Source organism: Dicentrarchus labrax, unplaced genomic scaffold, assembly GCF_905237075.1.
Source record: "Dicentrarchus labrax unplaced genomic scaffold, dlabrax2021, whole genome shotgun sequence".
Lineage (NCBI taxonomy): Eukaryota > Metazoa > Chordata > Actinopteri > Moronidae > Dicentrarchus > Dicentrarchus labrax.
The window spans coordinates 30,516,158-30,540,410 of record NW_026136704.1 but is presented as its reverse complement, the minus strand read 5'-3'; the positions used below and the strand labels follow the sequence as shown (position 1 = coordinate 30,540,410).

Here is a 24,253-nt window from a genome sequence, read left to right as displayed (position 1 = left end):
TTATATATTCAAAGATTTATTCCATATATTCAAGGTTAATTTCCTAAACGGCATGCCATAATATTTACATATACAGTGGGTACGGAAAGTATTCAGACCCCTTTAAATGTTTCACTTTGTTTCATTGCAGCCATTTGCTAAAATCAAAAAAGTTCATTTTATTTCTCATTAATGTACACTCAGCACCCCATCTTGACAGGAAAAAACAGAAATGTAGAAATCTTTGCAAATTTATTAAAAAAGAAAACCTGAAATATCACATGGTCATAAGTATTCAGACCCTTTGCTCAGTATTGAGTAGAAGCACCCTTTTGAGCTACTACAGCCATGAGTCTTCTTGGGAATGATGCAACAGGTTTTTCACACCTGGATTTGGGGATCCTCTGCCATTCTTCCTTGCAGATCCTCTCCAGTTCTGTCAGGTTGGATGGTGAACGTTGGTGGACAGCCATTTTCAGATCTCTCCAGAGATGCTCAGTTGGGTTTAGGTCAGGGCTCTGGCTGGGCCAGTCAAGAATGGTCACAGAGTTGTTCCGAAGCCACTCCTTTGTTATTTTAGCTGTGTGCTTAGGGTTATTGTCTTGTTGGAAGGTGAACCTTCGGCCCAGTCTGAGGTCCTGAGCACTGTGGAAGAGGTTTTCTTCCAGGATATCTCTGTACTTCATTCATCTTTCCTTCAATTGCAACCAGTCGTCCTGTCCCTGCAGCTGAAAAACATCCCCATAGCATGATGCTAATCCTCCTGAAGCCCTAATCCTCAGACAAGCATTTAGTCATGAAAGAGTCTAGATAATCAATTTATCTTTTTATTCCAGCAACTGCATGCCAGCACCTCCAAGTGTGATCCTTCATCATGGCCAGGTGATGAAGCTGAACTGGTGGCTGCAAGTCAGGCTGTGGAAGGTGAGATACAGAGTTAATACACATCAAATGGTTTGGGGAAAAAAAAAATCACAAAATAAATAGTACTACTTTGTTTGGTCTTGTTTTTTAGACTTGGTCAAGACCCCTGTTCAGACTAAACTGCCTGCATCCGCTGTCTGCTCTAAACAGGCTGCTGCTGCTGTCCATACTGCACAGTCCACTAGCCAGTGCAATGGTCAGGCCTCGCCCAAGGTGAGCCACCTTCTTGATCACGGTATCTCCCCTGCCAGGTAAGTATGAGTTGTCCAGCTCAGAGACAGGGAGCTCTCTCACAGACACACCACACTGACTGACGGTGCTGTTGTCTCACTAACTCGCGCTGTGATTGGCTCTGAAGTGACGGAGGGAAACTGTTATTTATTACTTATTCTTTTTATTAAATGTGGGTTTTGTTGAATACCTAACTTACATATACATGTGTTTATAATATTAATATAATGTAATTAACTTTTATTTACAAACTGCTCCATGTTCGGGTGGAGACGCGATCGATCTGCTCTGAACTGTTTGTGACTTTATCTGTAATCTGTATTTATCAAAATAATAAATACATATAATAAATATAATTTGTATGAGTGGCAGCTTGTGTCATCTTCAGCCCACAGAACTCAACTCTTCAACTAATGAATTTGTAAGGAGAATAAGGTCGTTAATTAAACTCGACTTCCACCATATGAACTACATTGAACCCTTTACACCTGGTTGGTGAAAGGAATGGGAGTTTTATAAAGGTTTTACAGTTTTTTTCAATTGTTTACATGCAATTTTGAAAACCGGGTTCTTTTTTTCAAAATATAATCACAATTATCCAAACACCACACTCAATTTGCATAATTCCTAGATTGTTTGCAAAATGACACACTTCAGTCAAAACACATACACATATTTGTGAAAATGCTATTAGTTTCCATTTAACCAACACAGTCCTCAATGATCAGACACTATTGCAGCCAGTTTCACACTGCTGTGATGAATAAAAAACACATTTTAGGAAATAGCATGTGCTAGATTTTTGGCCAGACTTTGTTATGTAAGGGATAATTTAGATGTCATAAAAAATAGTGACAGACCCACAACATTCTTCATGATTAGTTAGAGATATAGGGAGAATGTACACAAATAGGCCTACTATAAACTTACCAAGCACTGCACAACACTGATGCTGCAGACTGAATATTTCAAGTATTTATTTCAATACTTACAGTATTTCTTACCATAATCAGTTACAGTAATCAACCAACAATGAAATCAATGAAACAAATAAAATCTGTAGACAAATAAAAATTACTGCATGAAGTACACACACTTTGACTCTGAAGAAAAACTACTGTAAAAGCAACAAGAATACTGTAACTATTCATCATCTCTCCGTCTGGCTGAGTGCTGCGTTTTCAAATTAGCACATGTGTGCTTCCACACCTGGTGGATGTGATTATCCAGTTTGTTCATTAGTGTGTTCATTGGCAGTCCGGGGCTTTGTAATGACGAGGAAGCAACCTCACAATCCTTATCTGTGTCTAAGGTGTGAAAATGTGTGTAGAGTTTTACAAATCACTGTGTGTAGTGTTTAGCAAAAAGGGTGAAGCAGACATTGTGTGTAATGTTGTGCAAATCTGTGGAGGTGTTTTGCTCCTCGGAGTAGAATTTCGCAAATTATGTGGGAATTTTTATTTTAGTGTGTAAACAATCGTAAAAAAAACTGTAAAGCAGAATAAACTGTGCATTATCGGTGGTGGCAGTATATATACAAGCTGTCATTAGACGACAGAATAAAGCCGCACACCCTCGAGGTTTGATGTTGTTGACCATTGAGGAGTGTTTACAGTAAACAAACGATATAAAACAACACATTGTCTTACTCAGAGTCGCTGTTGGTTCAAGCAGTCAGTCATTTAATGTGAACTGGATCTCCTGTGCAGGAACCTGAGTGGGTCAGCACTGTGTGTGTTGGTTAATAGTGTCAGTGGTTAGTGTCAGTCAGGGGCTTGAGTGGACTGTAGGGGTCCCAGCAAAAGAACAACTATAAGATTTTAACTTTTATCATATTTTTTGGAAGCTGGAACAACAAGGTAAGAAATAAGAGTTGGTCGTGTTGATTGATTGTAATTTATAGTGATCAGTTTGATCATTGATTGATTATGAGCACTTTCTGTCTCATCAAAAATAAAAAATATACAAAAGTTTTATATTTGCATATCTGTTTTTTAGCCTGTGCATAATGCCTCTCCTTTAATCCTGTTGTGCTATGTGCCACTGCAACGTAATTTCATTCTGATGCAAATCCAAATGATAAATAAAGTCTGTGTGAGTCTAAAGGTTTATAAATGATTTCTTTTCAACATGTATATCAGGGGTCAGCGCGAACGCAGTCCCCCACTACCACAAATTATGCAGTCGAGATTCCCACATTTGGGGAATTCGTTGAGGTCAACCCAACCGGAGTGCAATGGTCAGGCCTCGCCCAAGGTGAACCACCTTCTTGATCATGGTATCTCCCCTGCCAGGTAAGTATGAGTTGTCCAGCTCAGAGACAGGGAGCTCTCTCACAGACACACCGTGTTAACTGATGGTGCTAATAATCGATATATTACTGAAACCAGAGGATGTAGAAGGTGAGTGAAACTGCAGAACAGAATACAGAAGATACAGTTTTCAACTAAAGCTGATAAAGATTATTTAGATTTTACTTGATATATAATGGTTATATTTCCCACAATGCAATGCTGTATCCCCACATCAACAGCTAACCTGAAATCAGCAGTTTGTTTCTATTTTACCTCCAACAAATGAACAACAGTCCAACAACAAGTTCAAGTGAGACAAAGCTGAATCAAACTGCAATCAGAGGCTGTTTGATCCACATTTACAATCCAGAAAAAAACAACTAAAAACACTAAAAACACTAAAAACACTTTTTCTCCCACACTTTACAACCACTTCCTGTTTCTTTGTCTCCCGGGCAACGGGGCCGTCCTGTTACTGCCACCTGCTGGTCTGGAGTGAATCAGGATTTTAACAATAAAGTTCAACAGCAACACAAACTGCAGCCTCTAAAATGATCATACAGTTGAATAATCACCTCTCTAAAACTGTTTCAACACTAACCGAACATTATAACCTTCATCCAGCCGGTTTTTAGTACAGTATTGTTGTATTAAACTGCATTTTCTCAGCTTTTATTGGTCAATTTAAAACATTTCTGGTTGACTCCAACTCCAAAATAATTCTCCAGCTACGTTAATATTATGTGTAATCTGTGCAATGTAATTTACACAACTAAATAATGTGTTTTTAATCTCCGTCAGTTGTTTTAATGACGACCCGCTGGACTGCAGCGCCCCCCATTGGGTTGTACAGATAACAGCAGCTCTGTGAAGCATATTTCCCGTCCAATTAACTAAAAAGCTTTATTAAAAGTACTCAAATTCTCTTGAAATACATCATTATTGTCCGTATACGACATATACGATTCAGTATTAAGTTTTCCTAACCAGGTAAAAGTGCAGCCAGGCCCTTAATGCGACATTAACTACTAGAAAAAACCAAACGGGATGCGGCCCCATTGAGCTTTCATCTGTAATTAAAATGCAACTGAGCCAAAACACTTAAAATACTCGATAATAAAGTGCGCATTAATCATTTCACTGCATTTGCACAAGCTCTTCCACTTCCAATTGAACCAAATGAACACCTGAGGCTAAAAACAAGTGGGTCACCACCACCAAACTACCGCCAAACTCCTGCAGAGGCTCTGTTCTGTTGACACGAGACACATAACATGACCAAAAAATATATCAACATACCCTGAAGACGTCCTGACGCCCAAAACACTTCTTTAAATCCAGATAAAAGTACATCTCCAGGTCCTTGTTAGTCCATCATCGTGACGTCCAGGTGGTGTTATGCAAATGAGCTGCACACGGCCCTCAGTGAGACCGCCAGGTAGCTCAGGGTCGTGTGCAGAGGTTACGTAATGTATCTTGAAACAAAATACCCCTAAAATAAATCTATTAAAATTAAAATACTGGATACTGCTAATGATTATTATTATTTTTTTATTATTGATTAATCTGATCATTTTCTCATTTAATTGATTAGGTGTTTGATCCATAAAATATCCTTTATATGTCCACAAATGTCTTGTTTTGTCCGAAATTTAAAGATATTTATTTTACTCTCATTAACTGAAGTGAGTGAATTTGGACATAAAAACTAAATCAAAACTATTAATCAATTATCGAACTGGTTCCTGTTGAATGTAATAGTTGACAAATAATTGATTAATTGACTTTTGTCCACAACCCAAAACTATTTACTTTATGGTCATAGAGGACTAGTGTTGCGCAGTGAGGTATTACTAGTAATAACATTACTTTCCTCAGTAACTAGTAGTGTAACTTATTACTAATACATTTCAGTAATATTACAATTACCACAAACAATAATTAGTTACAACATTACTTTTGTTGGCACTCCTTACTGATTTTAAATCCAACAATCAAATCACATCCTTGGATTCATTTTGGTAATTGTGGAGGAAACTAGCTTGGAAGATGTAAACATTAACATTACTTTGATTTTTAACAAACTAAACTGGATTTTAATTGTCTTAAGTCTGAATTTTGGTGAGAAAGGGGCCAATTTTGTGGGAGCAGAATAGTAAAATAACTAGTAGTGTAACTAATTACTGTAGGCAGGGAAGAATAAGTAAAGTAATAAAATTACTTTTGAAAATAATAATAAACTATTTATTTTGAGTAACGATCACTGTAAACTGTAGAGGACTAAAGAATTCAGAAAATATTCACATTTAAGAAGCTGAAAAACAATCAATCAATCTTAAAATGTGTCTTGATCCAAGTTGTTTGTATTTTGCCTGCACTTGTATCTATATTATAAATAGGAGCCCCTTCCACCGTCTTCCTGTGGAAAACAAAACAAATGATCACATCATCTGCAGGTACCGTGGAAGGCCCGGCCCACCTTGGCGCCCGGCCTGCACAACCAGATTGTTGTATTCAGCCACCGCCTTCTCTGCTTGCAGGACTCTGACCTGCAGGACTCTGACCTGCACCCCTTTCTGCCCCAGAGAGTCAGCTAGGTGGACCTGATAATGTCGCCAATTATTGTACATCTATATCAAACTAAGAGTAAAACCAGTTGTGAAACAATATGTTAGTTCAAATAAAATCAGACTTGAACTGAAAAAACCTTTTGTACTTACAAAATCTGAAAGAAAAGTAGGAAATGTTTTCAGTTTTTTGTCTCAATTTGGTCAAATTTGACAACACAACGAGCATAAAGAGGCGTTGGTGCCTGTTTATTGATAATGGGATGTCTACATGACTGTGTTCACAAAGTGTTGTGTTTGTATTGTAATATATTCTAACTTATATTATAGTTTAAAAAAAACTAAAGCTAATACTGAAACTAATAAAAACTAAACTATTTCAATAACATTTCAATAAATGAATTGAAACAAGCAAACCTCTGTAAACTAAAGTGAATGCAGTCAGTCGGTATGAGGACTTAATAAATGTATATTTGAACATTTCTGTTCAATGTGTAAAGGACAGTGAACACAACACATTTACATTTACAATCTCTTTGTCTCACTCAAAAGTTTATTGTTCATTTAACTGAACAGTTGCAAACAATATGTCTCCACTCTGCAGCCTCATGCTCTTAAAACGTTTAATCTAACAACAACATACAGAGTCTGTACAAGATACTACTCTACTATTAACTCACTACAACCTTTATAATATCGATTATTGATGTTAGACAATCAGAGGGGGGGTGCACCGGTCCTGGAAGTACTGCAATACCAGGTCGATGCGTGGAGTGGACGGAGCAAGCCCCTATTCCATCTCCCAGTTCCAAAAATCAATTTAATATATGGTCCCCGGGTAGGGGACGTATCAGATATTAAACTGATAAGAACAGATACTACACTTGATCTTAGCCAAAAGGCCGAGAAGCGATACTGAACTACAGTCGGAGGTACGGAGCTCTTTCTCCGCACCGGGACCCTCACTGACGGTTCACAGCCCGACGGAACAACGTGAACACAGTCGAGACAAATACAATAATAATAATAATAATAAAGTTTAAATCCTATAAAAGTCCTCTCTGAGAGTAAAACACAATGTTTGATCTGTTAACTTCCTCTAAAGGAGAACAGAGAGAACTGCACCCTGCGGCTCAATGCAAAAGTCTACGCTCACCGTAGACGGTTCCGCCTTCTGGTTGGTCAATTCTGACCGTAGACTACCAATCATATCGTCTCCCGGCGTCATGTGACTGTCCGTAGACAGTTACGGCTTCTGATTGGCCCAGAGTCTACGCTCGGTTACTTTATGCAGATTAGTATTTTCCTCCGGAGAGCATACAGTACAGAGGGGTATTGCACAAAACCAGGATAAGGGATTAACCCGGGATATGTTGGTTATCCTGGCTGGATTTAGCCTCAAGTCGGTTGCATGAAAGCAGGTTAAACTTATCCCGGCCAAGTTACTATGGTGATTTATTCTCTGCAGTTAGCCTGCTCCAGACCAGACTAACAGCCAGGCTAACATTAATCCAGGTGATTCACCTGTATTTCCACCGTCAGTCCTGTGAGGAATTAATGTGTTTTACAGCATGTCCAAGGTCTTTCTAAGTATGTTGCATCATTTTAATTATCCTGCATTCAAATATTACATATATATTACATTTCTTATTTCATTTAAATCTGTTGGCTGTTTGTAATTGCAACAGTCTTTTTATATTGATTCAAGTGGAAGTATTATTACTCAGGACAAGTGTTATATTGCCATGCTAATGAAGACTGCTTGTCAAACTGCATAAATATGTGTTTATTGCAGTAATTGAGATTACAAAACACAGCTGATGAAGTTACAAAGGTGTTTTCAATGAAATCTGTGACAAGGGAAATATAGTATATATATTATGGCATACCGTTTAAGAAATTAGTCTTTGAATATATAAAATGAATCTTTGAATATATAGAATGAAACTTGACTGGTCATCAAGGCACTGCTGTCATCTTGTAGAAGTGAGAATGAGTCAGTCAGGAACCTTGTGGCAGCAATACTGATCAATGAGGACATTATTAACTCATTGGTAAGTGCTTGTAGGGGCCAAAATCCTCCCGATAGTACCCGTGCCCAATACCGTTCTCCTGACGAAGAAGTTCACTCCCTTTTTAATGGTGGCAGGCCGACTACAACAGGCCTCAGGCTAAATCCTGACAGAAAAAGCAAAAAGTTTTCCAGTTTAAGAAAGTATTGTAATATTTCAACTGATGCCATTTTATAAAACCAGCTTATTCAGAAGGCTATCACTTTGATGAAAAGGATACAACTAGGTTTGGATTTCATTCAGTATTCTCACATTTTTATCAGTATATCCAAGATTCATTCAATATATCCAAGATTCATTTTATATATTCAAAGATTCATTTTATATATTCAAAGATTTATTTTATATATTCAAAGATTCATTTTATATATTCAAAGATTTATTCCATATATTCAAGGTTAATTTCCTAAACGGCATGCCATAATATTTACATATACAGTGGGTACGGAAAGTATTCAGACCCCTTTAAATGTTTCACTTTGTTTCATTGCAGCCATTTGCTAAAATCAAAAAAGTTCATTTTATTTCTCATTAATGTACACTCAGCACCCCATCTTGACAGGAAAAAACAGAAATGTAGAAATCTTTGCAAATTTATTAAAAAAGAAAAACTGAAATATCACATGGTCATAAGTATTCAGACCCTTTGCTCAGTATTGAGTAGAAGCACCCTTTTGAGCTACTACAGCCATGAGTCTTCTTGGGAATGATGCAACAGATTTTTCACACCTGGATTTGGGGATCCTCTGCCATTCTTCCTTGCAGATCCTCTCCAGTTCTGTCAGGTTGGAGGGTGAACGTTGGTGGACAGCCATTTTCAGATCTCTCCAGAGATGCTCAATTGGGTTTAGGTCAGGGCTCTGGCTGGGCCAGTCAAGAATGGTCACAGAGTTGTTCCGAAGCCACTCCTTTGTTATTTTAGCTGTGTGCTTAGGGTTATTGTCTTGTTGGAAGGTGAACCTTCGGCCCAGTCTGAGGTCCTGAGCACTGTGGAAGAGGTTTTCTTCCAGGATATCTCTGTACTTCATTCATCTTTCCTTCAATTGCAACCAGTCGTCCTGTCCCTGCAGCTGAAAAACATCCCCATAGCATGATGCTAATCCTCCTGAAGCCCTAATCCTCAGACAAGCATTTAGTCATGAAAGAGTCTAGATAATCAATTTATCTTTTTATTCCAGCAACTGCATGCCAGCACCTCCAAGTGTGATCCTTCATCATGGCCAGGTGATGAAGCTGAACTGGTGGCTGCAAGTCAGGCTGTGGAAGGTGAGATACAGAGTTAATACACATCAAATGGTTTGGGAAAAAAAAATCACAAAATAAATAGTACTACTTTGTTTGGTCTTGTTTTTTAGACTTGGTCAAGACCCCTGTTCAGACTAAACTGCCTGCATCCGCTGTCTGCTCTAAACAGGCTGCTGCTGCTGTCCATACTGCACAGTCCACTAGCCAGTGCAATGGTCAGGCCTCGCCCAAGGTGAGCCACCTTCTTGATCATGGTATCTCCCCTGCCAGGTAAGTATGAGTTGTCCAGCTCAGAGACAGGGAGCTCTCTCACAGACACACCACACTGACTGACGGTGCTGTTGTCTCACTAACTCGCGCTGTGATTGGCTCTGAAGTGACGGAGGGAAACTGTTATTTATTACTTATTCTTTTTATTAAATGTGGGTTTTGTTGAATACCTAACTTACATATACATGTGTTTATAATATTAATATAATGTAATTAACTTTTATTTACAAACTGCTCCATGTTCGGGTGGAGACGCGATCGATCTGCTCTGAACTGTTTGTGACTTTATCTGTAATCTGTATTTATCAAAATAATAAATACATATAATAAATATAATTTGTATGAGTGGCAGCTTGTGTCATCTTCAGCCCACAGAACTCAACTCTTCAACTAATGAATTTGTAAGGAGAATAAGGTCGTTAATTAAACTCGACTTCCACCATATGAACTACATTGAACCCTTTACACCTGGTTGGTGAAAGGAATGGGAGTTTTATAAAGGTTTTACAGTTTTTTCAATTGTTTACATGCAATTTTGAAAACCGGGTTCTTTTTTTCAAAATATAATCACAATTATCCAAACACCACACTCAATTTGCATAATTCCTAGATTGTTTGCAAAATGACACACTTTAGTCAAAACACATACACATATTTGTGAAAATGCTATTAGTTTCCATTTAACCAACACAGTCCTCAATGATCAGACACTATTGCAGCCAGTTTCACACTGCTGTGATAAATAAAAAACACATTTTAGGAAATAGCATGTGCTAGATTTTTGGCCAGACATTGTTATGTAAGGGATAATTTAGATGTCATAAAAAATAGTGACAAACCCACAACATTCTTCATGATTAGTTTGAGATATAGGGAGAATGTACACAAATAGGCCTACTATAAACTTACCAAGCACTGCACAACACTGATGCTGCAGACTGAATATTTCAAGTATTTATTTCAATACTTACAGTATTTCTTACCATTATCAGTTACAGTAATCAACCAACAATGAAATCAATGAAACAAATAAAATCTGTAGACAAATAAAAATTACTGCATGAAGTACACACACTTTGACTCTGAAGAAAAACTACTGTAAAAGCAACAAGAATACTGTAACTATTCATCATCTCTCCGTCTGGCCGAGTGCTGCGTTTTCAAATTAGCACATGTGTGCTTCCACACCTGGTGGATGTGATTATCCAGTTTGTTCATTAGTGTGTTCATTGGCAGTCCGGGGCTTTGTAATGACGAGGAAGTAACCTCACAATCCTTATCTGTGTCTAAGGTGTGAAAATGTGTGTAGAGTTTTACAAATCACTGTGTGCAATGTTTAGCAAAAAGGGTGAAGCAGACATTGTGTGTAATGTTTTGCAAATCTGTGGAGGTGTTTTGCTCCTCGGAGTATAATTTTGCAAATTATGTGGAAATTTTTATTTTAGTGTGTAAACAATCGTAAAAATACTGTAAAGCAGAATAAACTGTGCATTATCGGTGGTGGCAGTATATATACAAGCTGTCATTAGACGACAGAATAAAGCCGCACACCCTCGAGGTTTGATGTTGTTGACCATTGAGGAGTGTTTACAGTAAACAAACGATATAAAACAACACATTGTCTTACTCAGAGTCGCTGTTGGTTCAAGCAGTCAGTCATTTAATGTGAACTGGATCTCCTGTGCAGGAACCTGAGTGGGTCAGCACTGTGTGTGTTGGTTAATAGTGTCAGTGGTTAGTGTCAGTCAGGGGCTTGAGTGGACTGTAGGGGTCCCAGCAAAAGAACAACTATAAGATTTTAACTTTTATCATATTTTTTGGAAGCTGGAACAACAAGGTAAGAAATAAGAGTTGGTCGTGTTGATTGATTGTAATTTATAGTGATCAGTTTGATCATTGATTGATTATGAGCACTTTCTGTCTTCAAACATAAAAATAAAAAATATACAAAAGTTTTATATTTGCATATCTGTATTTTAGCCTGTGCATAATGCCTCTCCTTTAATCCTGTTGTGCTATGTGCCACTGCAACGTAATTTCATTCTGATGCAAATCCAAATGATAAATAAAGTCTGTGGAGTCTAAAGGTTTATAAATGATTTCTTTTCAACATGTATATCAGGGGTCAGCGCGAACGCAGTCCCCCACTACCACAAATTATGCAGTCGAGATTCCCACATTTGGGGAATTCGTTAAGGTCAACCCAACCGGAGTGCAATGGTCAGGCCTCGCCCAAGGTGAACCACCTTCTTGATCATGGTATCTCCCCTGCCAGGTAAGTATGAGTTGTCCAGCTCAGAGACAGGGAGCTCTCTCACAGACACACCGTGTTAACTGATGGTGCTAATAATCGATATATTACTGAAACCAGAGGATGTAGAAGGTGAGTGAAACTGCAGAACAGAATACAGAAGATACAGTTTTCAACTAAAGCTGATAAAGATTATTTAGATTTTACTTGATATATAATGGTTATATTTCCCACAATGCAATGCTGTATCCCCACATCAACAGCTAACCTGAAATCAGCAGTTTGTTTCTATTTTACCTCCAACAAATGAACAACAGTCCAACAACAAGTTCAAGTGAGACAAAGCTGAATCAAACTGCAATCAGAGGCTGTTTGATCCACATTTACAATCCAGAAAAAAACAACTAAAAACACTAAAAACACTAAAAACACTTTTTCTCCCACACTTTACAACCACTTCCTGTTTCTTTGTCTCCCGGGCAACGGGGCCGTCCTGTTACTGCCACCTGCTGGTCTGGAGTGAATCAGGATTTTAACAATAAAGTTCAACAGCAACACAAACTGCAGCCTCTAAAATGATCATACAGTTGAATAATCACCTCTCTATAACTGTTTCAACACTAACCGAACATTATAACCTTCATCCAGCCGGTTTTTAGTACAGTATTGTTGTATTAAACTGCATTTTCTCAGCTTTTATTGGTCAATTTAAAACATTTCTGGTTGACTCCAACTCCAAAATAATTCTCCAGCTACGTTAATATTATGTGTAATCTGTGCAATGTAATTTACACAACTAAATAATGTGTTTTTAATCTCCGTCAGTTGTTTTAATGACGACCCGCTGGACTGCAGCGCCCCCCATTGGGTTGTACAGATAACAGCAGCTCTGTGAAGCATATTTCCCGTCCAATTAACTAAAAAGCTTTATTAAAAGTACTCAAATTCTCTTGAAATACATCATTATTGTCCGTATACGACATATACGATTCAGTATTAAGTCTTCCTAACCAGGTAAAAGTGCAGCCAGGCCCTTAATGCGACATTAACTACTAGAAAAAACCAAACGGGATGCGGCCCCATTGAGCTTTCATCTGTAATTAAAATGCAACTGAGCCAAAACACTTAAAATACTCGATAATAAAGTGCGCATTAATCATTTAACTGCATTTGCACAAGCTCTTCCACTTCCAATGAACACCTGAGGCTAAAAACAAGTGGGTCACCACCACCAAACTACCGCCAAACTCCTGCAGAGGCTCTGTTCTGTTGACACGAGACACATAACATGACCAAAAAAATATATCAACATACCCTGAAGACGTCCTGACGCCCAAAACACTTCTTTAAATCCAGATAAAAGTACATCTCCAGGTCCTTGTTAGTCCATCATCGTGACGTCCAGGTGGTGTTATGCAAATGAGCTGCACACGGCCCTCAGTGAGACCGCCAGGTAGCTCAGGGTCGTGTGCAGAGGTTACGTAATGTATCTTGAAACAAAATACCCCTAAAATAAATCTATTAAAATTAAAATACTGGATACTGCTAATGATTATTTTTTATTATTATTGATTAATCTGATCATTTTCTCATTTAATTGATTAGGTGTTTGATCCATAAAATATCCTTTATATGTCCACAAATGTCTTGTTTTGTCCGAAATTTAAAGATATTTATTTTACTCTCATTAACTGAAGTGAGAGAATTTGGACATAAAAACTAAATCAAAACTATTAATCAATTATCGAACTGGTTCCTGTTGAATGTAATAGTTGACAAATAATTGATTAATTGACTTTTGTCCACAACCCAAAACTATTTACTTTATGGTCATAGAGGACTAGTGTTGCGCAGTGAGGTATTACTAGTAATAACATTACTTTCCCCAGTAACTAGTAGTGTAACTTATTACTAATACATTTCAGTAATATTACAATTACCACAAAAAATAATTAGTTAGTTTAAGAAAGTATTGTAATATTTCAACTGATGCCATTTTGTAAAAGCAGCTAATTCAGAAGGCTATCACTTTGATGAGATTCAAACTGCAGCTTTGTGATCTAATGTACATTTATTAAGTAATTATCAGTGTTAACATTATGTATGATGTATTTTGGATTAATATCACAGCTGCATTAATGTGACTACTTTAGTTTAATCTACAGCAACACATCATATATAATAATAATAATAATAATAATAATAATAAGATAATCATTGTAATCTTAATATATAAAGTAAGCATAATTATTATACATCAACTTATTTATTTACTTACAAGTAATCATAATACTAATAACCTATTGTAGTGGCCATGAATGAAAGCAGTAACAGTAACAATAATAATAATAATAATAATAATAATAATAATAATAATAATAATAATAATAATTGGAAAAGTAAAATTAATAAAGATATATATATATATATATATATATAAAGAATGAACCAACACTGGGAGATTGATCATATGTCTGTATTAACTGTATTAATATTATTAATTTATTTTCCAGTTAATCAAAGAAGGTTTTTTACACTTTTAATTAGTTTATTAAGTTTAAGAAGTCGGAGAATCTTAATTTGTAATAAATATAAATATAATCTATACCGAGTAATTTTTAATTCCTGTAAAAGTAATCACACATTGTGTATCAATATAAAGAATAAGTAAAGTTAATATATAAACTTTAATATCTAAACTTTAATATATAAACTTTAATATATAAACTTTAATATATAAACTTTAATAAATAAACTTTAATAAATAAACTTTAATATCTAAACTTTAATAAATAAACTTTAATAAATAAACTTTAATATATAAACTTTAATAAATAAACTTTAATAAATAAACTTTAATAAATAAACTTTAATATATAAACTTTAATATATAAACTTTAATAAATAAACTTTAATAAATAAACTTTAATAAATAAACTTTAATATATAAACTTTAATATATAAACTTTAATAAATAAACTTTAATATATAAACTTTAATATATAAACTTTAATATATAAACTTTAATAAATAAACTTTAATATATAAACTTTAATAAATAAACTTTAATATATAAACTTTAATAAATAAACTTTAATATATAAACTTTAATATATAAACATCCGCCAGTGTAGTTTGAGCCTCGCCGAGCACCGTACCGGCTGTAGAGGAGGTGAGCCAGTCGTTGTTTATAGACTCAACCTGCAGTTCAACCTCTGTTATTGATATCTCTATAATATATTTATTATATTTATTGATTGATTATCTCCGCTGATCGATCCGGTAACCGGTTCAAACTGTTTGTGACACCGCTGCTAACAAGCTAGTTAGCGTTAGCATTAGTTAGCAGCCAGTGTAGGCTAACGTTAGCTCTCGTTAGCTCTCAGCAGCTAAAGTGAATCATTGATCTCTTGTTTCATTGATCTCTAAAGACTGCGGACTCTGACTGAAGGAGGAGATGTTGTCAGTTATTACCAGGTCGGCTCTCTCGAAATGTAAGTGACCGTGTGTTTGTGTGTTTGTTGTGTTTGTTGTGTTTTATTAAGTTACATAAACAATAATGTATGAATGTTCACAGTGCACCTGGTGTTAGACACACACACACACACACACACACACACACACACACACACACACACACACACACACACACACACAGACACACAGACACACACACACACACACACACACACACAGACACACACACACACACACACACACACACACACACACACACACACACACACACACACACACACACACACACACACACACACACAGACACACACACACACACAGACACACACACACACACACAGAAACACACACACAACACACACACACACACACACACACACACACACACACACACACACACAGACACACACACACACACACACACACACACACACACACACACAGACACACACACACACACACACACACACACACACACACACACACACACACACACACACACACACACACACACACAGACACACACACACACACACACACACACACACACACACACACAGGCTGTAACTGAACTAAAGCTGTGAATGTGGGTGAAAGGTCAGCAGAGCAGCTTAAAGGTTGTGTTCACACTGAAGGAGACAGTCAGGTGTTTTGTGTTGATGTGACTCAGATCAGGTTTTAAGAACAGGACACATCATATTGAACACAGAGCAGGTGTTTGACCTCAGTGTGAACAGATCTATCAGAAGGTTGTTTAAAAAAAACAAGAGTTAAAGTCTATAAAATGTCAGAAACTAGTAAAAAATAAGTTTAAAAATAGCTTTTTTTCACAACAGTCCCAAAAGAAAACAAATAAAAGCAGTGAATCCTGCTCAGAAGTTGGGAATATTTTAACTGCTACCGATTTATGTGATTGTTTCAGCTCCACTTTGCCACACCAGTGAATATAAACCTCTTCTACTTGGCACTACGCAGTGAGATCCTGCTCCTCTTCCTCCTGTGTGACACTGAATTTAAATCAATGTGTGTTCCTAGATTAAGTTTCAGGATGGTCAGTTTTTATTGACGTGCAGAATAAAACACCCTGCATGTCAGATATCTTGTTTCGTCCAACTAAGAGTTAAAAAATGCAAAGATAGTCAATCAGTCATCAACTTTAAAAGCTGGAATCAGAATATTTGCTAGTTTTCTGGTCCTGAAGCCATTTATTAACCTTGTTGCTCTCCTTCTTACTGTTACAGGGATATTCAGTCTCCTCCTGTTGTTGCAGTTGTTCTGGATGAACTCATTGTTATTATTCTGTCTCTTCTCTCTCCATCAGACAGCGGGTTGTGGCTGCCCAGTCAGGCTGCGGTCAGGGCCATGTCGTCTCCAGCCGGTCCCAGTCCTCCCTACACCACCCTGGCCATCAGTCACCCAGCGGAGTTCGTCACACACGTGGAGCTTCACCGTCCTAAGAAACTCAACGCCATGAACAAAGCTTTCTGGAGGCAGGTATCTCTTTAAATTTATGTGCAATCATTTTAATTAGCCACCAAGAAGTTGCTGTTAGTACCTGGATGTTGACTCTGATCTCCAGAATTACATTTTGCTTTAGAAAGTTGATATTGTTGTATAGAAAATCACTGCAAGAATGTGATTATTAAAATATACTTGTTTTTAATACGGTGGTGATTGATAACATATCCTGTGTGATTCAACTATTAGATAACCTCTCATTCTTATCTAAGTTATTCTCACAATATTTCATAGATGTGCTGTATTGTAACGTAACTAACAAACCTTGAAGGGGCACAAAAACACATATATTGGTACAAAAGATGAAGTAGAGTGGAACCAATCAACTTCACGCTCAGAAATAATCAATATCTATGCTAAACCATCACTAAACAATTAACAATTCATTCTTAACTCATGAACAGTGACTGTAATAATTCATACACACACACAAACTTTACTAAACTAACTACACTTAAATAATAACTACTGAACATACAAATTAGTGAATAATTAGTATAAGTAAATGTAACAAATACAGCAGTGAACAGTTAATGAATACTGCAGTGAACAGTTAATGAATACTGCAGTGAACAGTTAATGAATACTGCAGTGAACAGTTAATGAATACTGCAGCGAACAGTTAATGAATACTGCAGTGAACAGTTAATGAATACTGCAGTGAACAGTTAATGAATACTGCAGTGAACAGTTAATGAATACTGCAGTGAACAGTTAATAAATACTGCAGTGAACAGTTAATGAATACTGCAGTGAACAGTTAATGAATACAGCAGTGAACAGTTAATGAATACTGCAGTGAACAGTTAATGAATACTGCAGTGAACAGTTAATGAATACAGCAGTGAACAGTTAATGAATACTGCAGTGAACAGTTAATGAATACTGCAGTGAACAGTTAATGAATACTGCAGTGAACAGTTAATACAGCAGTGAACAGTTAATGAATACTGCAGTGAACAGTTAATGAATACTGCAGTGAACAGTTAATGAATACAGCAGTGAACAGTTAATGAATACTGCAGTGAACAGTTAATGAATACTGCAGTGAACAGTTAATGAATACTGCAGTGAACAGTTAATGAATACTGCAGTGAACAGTTAATGAATACTGCAGTGAACAGTTAATGAATACAGCAGTGAACAGTTAATGAATACAGCAGTGAACAGTTAATGAATACAGCAGTGAACAGTTAATGAATACAGCAGTGAACGAGTTAATGAATACTGCAGTGAACAGTTAATGAATACTGCAGTGAACTGTTAATGAATACTGCAGTGAACAGTTAATGAATCGCGTGAACATGCAGTGAACAGTTAATGAATACTGCAGTGAACAGTTAATGAATACTGCAGTGAACAGTTAATGAATAAACTTCGCAGTGAACAGTTAATAAATACAGCAGTGAACAGTTAATGAATACTGCAGTGAACAGTTAATGAATACTGCAGTGAACAGTTAATAAATACAGCAGTGAACAGTTAATGAATACAGCAGTGAACAGTTAATGAATACAGCAGTGAACAGTTAATGAATACAGCAGTGAACAGTTAATGAATACTGCAGTGAACAGTTAATGAATACAGCAGTGAACAGTTAATGAATACAGCAGTGAACAGTTAATGAATACAGCAGCGAACAGTTAATAAATACAGCAGTGAACAGTTAATGAATACTGTTAATAACAGTTAATACAGCAGTGAACAGTTAATGCATACTGCAGTGAACAGTTAATGAATACAGCAGTGAACAGTTAATGAATACTGTTAATGAACAGTTAATAAATACTGCAGTGAACAGTTAATGAATACTGCAGTGAACAGTTAATGAATACAGCAGTGAACAGTTAATGAATACTGCAGTGAACAGTTAATGAATACAGCAGCGAACAGTTAATGAATACAGCAGTGAACAGTTAATGAATACAGCAGTGAACAGTTAATGAATACAGCAGTGAACAGTTAATGAATACTGTTAATAACAGTTAATGAATACAGCAGTGAACAGTTAATACTGCAGTGAACAGTTAATGAATACTGCAGTGAACAGTTAATGAATACTGCAGTGAACAGTTAGAAACTCAGGCGTGGCGTCAATCTGGTTAACATCAGCACAGCTCCACCATGCCTGGTCTGTCGCTGATGCGTACTTGACCTTGCTCTCGTGTTTTAATATGTGTTTTAATATGTGTAGTCATGTATGGGTGTTTATTATTTCTACTGTGGCAAAATCAATTACCCTTCAGGGACGAATACAGAGTTACAGGTGGGTCCAGAAGTCGACTGCACAGGCAGCAGGAGATTCTACTTTTGTTACAGTCTTCTGTCAACGACACAAAGCTTCACTCCTCTGTGTTCTGCTTTTTCATGTTATTATTACATATTTAAAAAATCAACAAAGCTACAAATGACTTCACCAAATATTAAAAGATGTTAAAGATATTAAATAACTGACCGAAAGAGCAGCTCTCCTTACTAAAGCACCTCTTTTTTGTCCCGAAACACAAAAATGATATTAAAATAATGTTAAAAAGTGAACCACTGGAGTCAATAATTGAAGCACACACAAAAGTATTAATTGAACAGTTGACACAAACACTAACAGAAACCTTTGTTTCTCTGGCAGTGAGATGGTGGATTGCTTTAATGAGATCGCTGGGAACCCAGAATGCAGAGTGGTGGTGGTTTCTGGAGCGGGGAAGATCTTCACAGCCGGTCGGTATCAGACTTGTTAATGTGCTTTAATGACGCCGTCTTCGTGGTAAAGTTGCATTTATTCTCTCTGTGTTGTGTTACTGTCCAGGTATCGACCTGATGGACATGGCCAGCGACATACTCCAACCAGAGGGCGACGACACGGCTCGAGTTTCCTGGAACCTCCGGAAAATAATCACCAAGTATCAGGAGACGTTCTCCGTTATAGAGAAGGTCAGAAGCTGTTTATCACACTAATGTTACATAACTTGATAAGATTGGACAGTCAGAGGTGTGATTTTGTATTTGGACAGTATTGAAAATGTTGTTAGTGTGTTTTTTAATTATTGATTAGTGTTTTCTTCTTTGTAGTGTCCAAAGCCTGTTGTAGTGGCCGTCCATGGATCCTGTATTGGTGGAGGTAGAACATCATCTCGCACTATTAAAGCATAACAATAAGGTTTTAAATTCAAAAGTATCACAAAGTGGGTGACAGTGGGTTGGCCGAGTCTGAATAAAATAAACAGCTGAAATGACAAGTAGTAAATAACAATAGAGACATTTTTGTCGATCAGAAGAAGCACTTTGCTTTATATTAGAATTATATCAGAGGAAAAAAATGTTCAATGTTCTCCTCACTGAGATAATTGTTAAGAAATCCTTTTTATTTTTCATAATTACTCTAAACTACCGAACATGACAATATTATCTGTATTTAAAAAGCCTGATACAATAGACTTACTTGGTCTTGTGTTTAATATTTGAATGTGGTCCATGTTTCTGCAGCTTTTAATATTTGAATGTGGTCCATGTTTCTGCAGCTTCTGCTTTCCCAGTTTAGGGATTATTCTGTATTTATTTCACCTGGCTGAATATCACTATATTGCTTTTTACCTTTTATCACATGAGGTATCCCACTCGTAAACCTGATGATGTTTCCTGTAATTAACATCCGCTGCCTCTTTCATTAGATTAGAAAACCCCAGAGTTTACTGAAGCAGTTGATCCCTAGTTATTCAGGACAGCCAGTGTTAGACTCAATGAAACAGGTAACCCAGAGACAGACAGGTGAAGTAGAACTTGCTTTGTGATGTTGGATGAGGTTGCCCACAGTCAGTGTTTATCTGCATGGAAAAGAGTTGTTAAGTCTCGCATATCAATATGACTACTGCAGTTTGTAATCAATTAGATACGTAAGCCATCATAAGATTGTACTGGTGGTTTCAGAGGAGGTTGTGTATACATTGGTAGAGGAAAGAAGTGAAGTGGCATGTTCTCTGTGGCAGGTGTTGACCTGATCACAGCCTGTGACATTCGCCTGTGTACCCAGGACACCTGGTTCCAGGTAAAGGTATGTATGTCTCCTTCTAATCTTCAGGATCTGGAAATGTGGTGAGGAAAATGGAGAATAAAATAATGATTAAGACAAAAAAATAAAAGAGTAAATAGAGTAAAATTTAAAATGAGTGTAAAAAAGTATCCATAGAGCCCTTTCTGTAGTAAAGGTGAAGAAATCTTGTAGCTGATGTTCTGATATTGTCTGTCTGATGTTACCGCAGTCTCAGTGTCTTTCTGGTTCGCTTTACAGGAAGTTGATATTGGACTTGCAGCAGACGTTGGGACTCTCCAGAGACTTCCTAAAGTCATCGGCAGCTCCAGGTAAAAAGGATTATTATCTGTAGAGCACTCATACAAACAACATGTAACACAAAGTGCTCCACACATTACAACTGAGTTTCCTGTAGCTTTAAAGTTTAATGTTTAACACCCCCTTTAAGTATGAAGTCCATACTGTTGTCATGTGATTAACTCTCCCACTTTCTACAGTCTAGTGAACGAGTTGGCTCTGACCGCCAGGAAGTTGTACGCCGACGAAGCCAAAAGCAGCGGACTCGTCAGGTATCAAGCGTCCTCTCGCCATCTACAGAATCCTCCACTGACACACGTGGTATTAAATAGTATTTTTACTGAATCTGAGCTGAAGACAGGTCTCTCATTTTGAAATCCTCCCCCAGCCGAGTGTTTACAGATAAGGAGGCCATGATGGCAGGAGCCCTGGAGATTGCTGGGGAGATTGCTGCCCGGAGCCCTGTCGCTGTGCAGGGCACCAAAATCAACCTCATCTATGCCAGAGACCACAGCGTAGCAGAAGGACTCGACTACATGGTGAGAACATCAACCTTTATTAAACAAACAAACATGAAAACAGGGAGGAGGATCTTTGAACATTAAATTCCTTCACTCCCTTTTATCCAGGCGAACTGGAACATGAGCATGCTTCAGACTCAAGATGTGATGAAATCAGCGCAGGCCGCGATGGAGAAGAAGAGCCCCAAGACGATCGTTTTCTCCAAACTCTGAAACGTCACTGAGCCAAAGTTCACACACACAAACACAAAAGCTGCCATGTTATTTCTCCATTGTGGCCTTTCTGTGGGAACGGGAACTACATCGTAACACGATCTCTATTATTATTGTTGTTTGGCCTCTGAAACAGCATTTTGATAACTTTGGAACAATAAATCAACCATGTGTGGAGCCAGAATCATAACGTAGTTCAGGTTGACCTCTTAAACTGTGATATATAATAATGGATGAGTTAATTCTGAACTGACCTCACTTTCACAGCTCATTTCTGTAAACAAAAAAAAAAGGTTATGTATATCTTTAAATGACTTAATGAATGTTTTCTTATTAAATAAACTTATCTGAAAGTCCGTGTTTGCTAAAATAATGTTGTAACAGAAGTGCTAATATTTAACAAAATGGAGTGCATTTATAAATAAAATGCTTTATTGATAAAACTACAAAATAACTTATTTAAGTTTTCTGTGAAGAGAAGGTAGAAAAAAAACTCTTATAAAGCTAACATAGTTTAACTACAGTTCTGTATAATGTATCTTTATTATTCGAATCCGACCGTTAAATGGCAGTTATTTATCGACGGCGCATGCGCAGTTCTCTGCTCAGCGTCAATCGATACTTTCGCTAAAAACACGCCAATAGTCGATATTATTATATTACAATTTGTTTGGAAAGATTGATAATTTATTTTACATTGGTCGAATATTTGTTCACATAATAACTGTAATACATTTTAAAAAGCTTGTGGCGAACTTGCGATTTTGGGAAGAAGAAAAAAACGTTTAATGTCATTTAAAGCGTGACACAGACATCCCCAACTTTTTTAATTTTCTAAATGAAAATTGACTGTTGTTGACTCACGGATTCCCCAAATGGGAATCGACTGATAATTTGTGGTAGTGGGGCAGCGGCTGCCCGATATACATGTTGAATAATAAACTCTGGGGGAGAGAAGTTGTTTTTTTTTGATTGGTGAAATGTTATGTTGTGTATGAACTTATTTATTTAGTGTGAACTGGCAGTAGACTTGGCTGTGAGTGTGTGTGTGTGTGTGTGTGAGTGTGTGTGTGTGTGTGTGTGTGGTGTGTGAGGCTAACTGCTGTATTTTGTGTTGTGATTGAAAAATGATCACTGGAAAATAAAACAGTGGCATTCTCTGCTGACAATACAAACACCAACTTTTGGCGGGCTGAATAAGGTGGGGAGAGTCAATGTCCACACCAAAGTGAAGAAAGCACTGCAGCGGGAGGTGACTGGCCTGGGTTGTCCTGGCAACATCATCCATAATGCAACCAAAACAGCTATGGATACCCTTCCCATTGATGTAGAGTACCTGCTCACAAAGATATTTGGGTATTTTCATATTTACACTGTTAGAGTGGAAAGATTGAAGAGCTTTTGTGAATTTGTTGGCCACGAGTATCAGAACATCTTAGGACACAGCAACGTTCGCCGACTGTCCATGCTCCCTGCTCCCTGCTCTACAAAGAGTGCTTAAAATGTTTGCACCACTTAAAGCCTTTTTTCTGTCTGAAGAATGTTTGAAGATCCACTGACTGAACTGTGGCTTGCCTTTGCCCGTGGAAACCTTGGCCATATTTAGTGAAACGATCAAGAAGCTTGAAGGCCAGGACCGCTGTGCTGTGGAGTCAGCTGCAATCCGGAGAGAGGTGGAGGTAAAACTGACAGCAAGATGTGACGACAGCTTCATTCCAGTACTGGCCAGAGGACTGCTGGGGGAGCTCGTGGAAAATGCAACAAATGCTGGAGAAAACGTTCTCAAAACAACTCACTCTTTCTTCACAACGGCTGTGGACTACTTGCAAGCTTGGGGAAAGCACACAGACAATTTAAATTGGTTTTAAAAAAGAAACCTCTGCGGGAAGAGATCCAGAAGGCAACAGCCACACAGCAGGAGAAGTGCCCCAATGTGACGATCAAAGAAGATGATTTGTTTGAGGTTTCTGCGCTGCAAGAGTTCCTAAAGGGAGAATCACTCAGAGATGGAGCACAGTATTTACCCACTTCAAAGAAAATGACATCCCGCACATTAACCCGGCAAGATTAGTGTCTGTTGTCATGTGCTTACCCGGCAGTAATGCACCAGTGGAGAGGGTGTTCTCTCAAATGAATGATGTATGGACAGACAGCAGAAATAGTTCACTGTTCCTTCCATCAAGGCCATTCTTATGGTTCAGACAAACATCAACCTCCCTTGTGAGAAGTTCATGGAGATGCTGGCCAAAGACAGAGCCATCCAGAAGAAAATACATTCTTCTGAGAAATATGCAAGTCAGGTAAGGAGAGGGAGGGAGAGAAAGAGCGAATGAGGGAGAGTGAGAGACAGAGAGATAAAGTGAGAGAGGA

At 37.4% G+C, this 24,253-nt stretch overlaps 1 protein-coding gene and 3 non-coding genes across 5 annotated transcripts; 1 reads left to right on the top strand and 3 right to left on the bottom strand.

The window, feature by feature from the left end:
• Positions 1–3,272: 3,272 nt before the first annotated feature.
• LOC127363233 (U1 spliceosomal RNA) lies at positions 3,273–3,436 on the bottom strand. Its single transcript, XR_007884725.1, has one exon. It is a non-coding gene; the product is annotated as a U1 spliceosomal RNA (small nuclear RNA).
• A 3,282-nt stretch (positions 3,437–6,718) lies between these two features.
• LOC127363254 (U2 spliceosomal RNA) lies at positions 6,719–6,909 on the bottom strand. Its single transcript, XR_007884745.1, has one exon. It is a non-coding gene; the product is annotated as a U2 spliceosomal RNA (small nuclear RNA).
• A 4,792-nt stretch (positions 6,910–11,701) lies between these two features.
• LOC127363248 (U1 spliceosomal RNA) lies at positions 11,702–11,865 on the bottom strand. Its single transcript, XR_007884740.1, has one exon. It is a non-coding gene; the product is annotated as a U1 spliceosomal RNA (small nuclear RNA).
• Positions 11,866–14,959: 3,094 nt separating this feature from the next.
• On the top strand, positions 14,960–22,239 carry ech1 (enoyl CoA hydratase 1, peroxisomal). Of its 2 annotated transcripts, XM_051398655.1 has the most exons (11): positions 14,960–15,005; positions 15,265–15,327; positions 16,632–16,800; positions 19,455–19,543; positions 19,632–19,756; positions 19,895–19,943; positions 20,809–20,873; positions 21,111–21,181; positions 21,350–21,421; positions 21,538–21,688; positions 21,779–22,239. In XM_051398655.1, the coding sequence occupies exons 2-11, from the start codon at positions 15,291–15,293 to the stop codon at positions 21,881–21,883; spliced, it is 933 nt and encodes a 310-aa protein (XP_051254615.1). In that variant the 5' UTR covers positions 14,960–15,005; positions 15,265–15,290; the 3' UTR covers positions 21,884–22,239. The 2 variants fall into 2 exon arrangements, with proteins under 2 accessions (XP_051254615.1, XP_051254614.1); XM_051398654.1 differs by having other exon boundaries at positions 14,992–15,327; positions 16,632–16,804; positions 19,459–19,543.
• The last annotated feature ends 2,014 nt before the right edge of the window (positions 22,240–24,253 follow it).

What these genes read in the sequence shown, in the direction of transcription:
- ech1 (XM_051398655.1), top strand. Translation starts at nt 15,291, where the DNA reads ATGTTGTCAGTTATTACCAGGTCGGCTCTCTCGAAAT. An exon ending in ATGAACAAAGCTTTCTGGAG is followed by an intron (nt 16,801 to 19,454) that starts GCAGGTATCTCT and finishes TTTCTCTGGCAG; the next exon opens with TGAGATGGTGGATTGCTTTA. An exon ending in CAGAAGGACTCGACTACATG is followed by an intron (nt 21,689 to 21,778) that starts GTGAGAACATCA and finishes CCTTTTATCCAG; the next exon opens with GCGAACTGGAACATGAGCAT.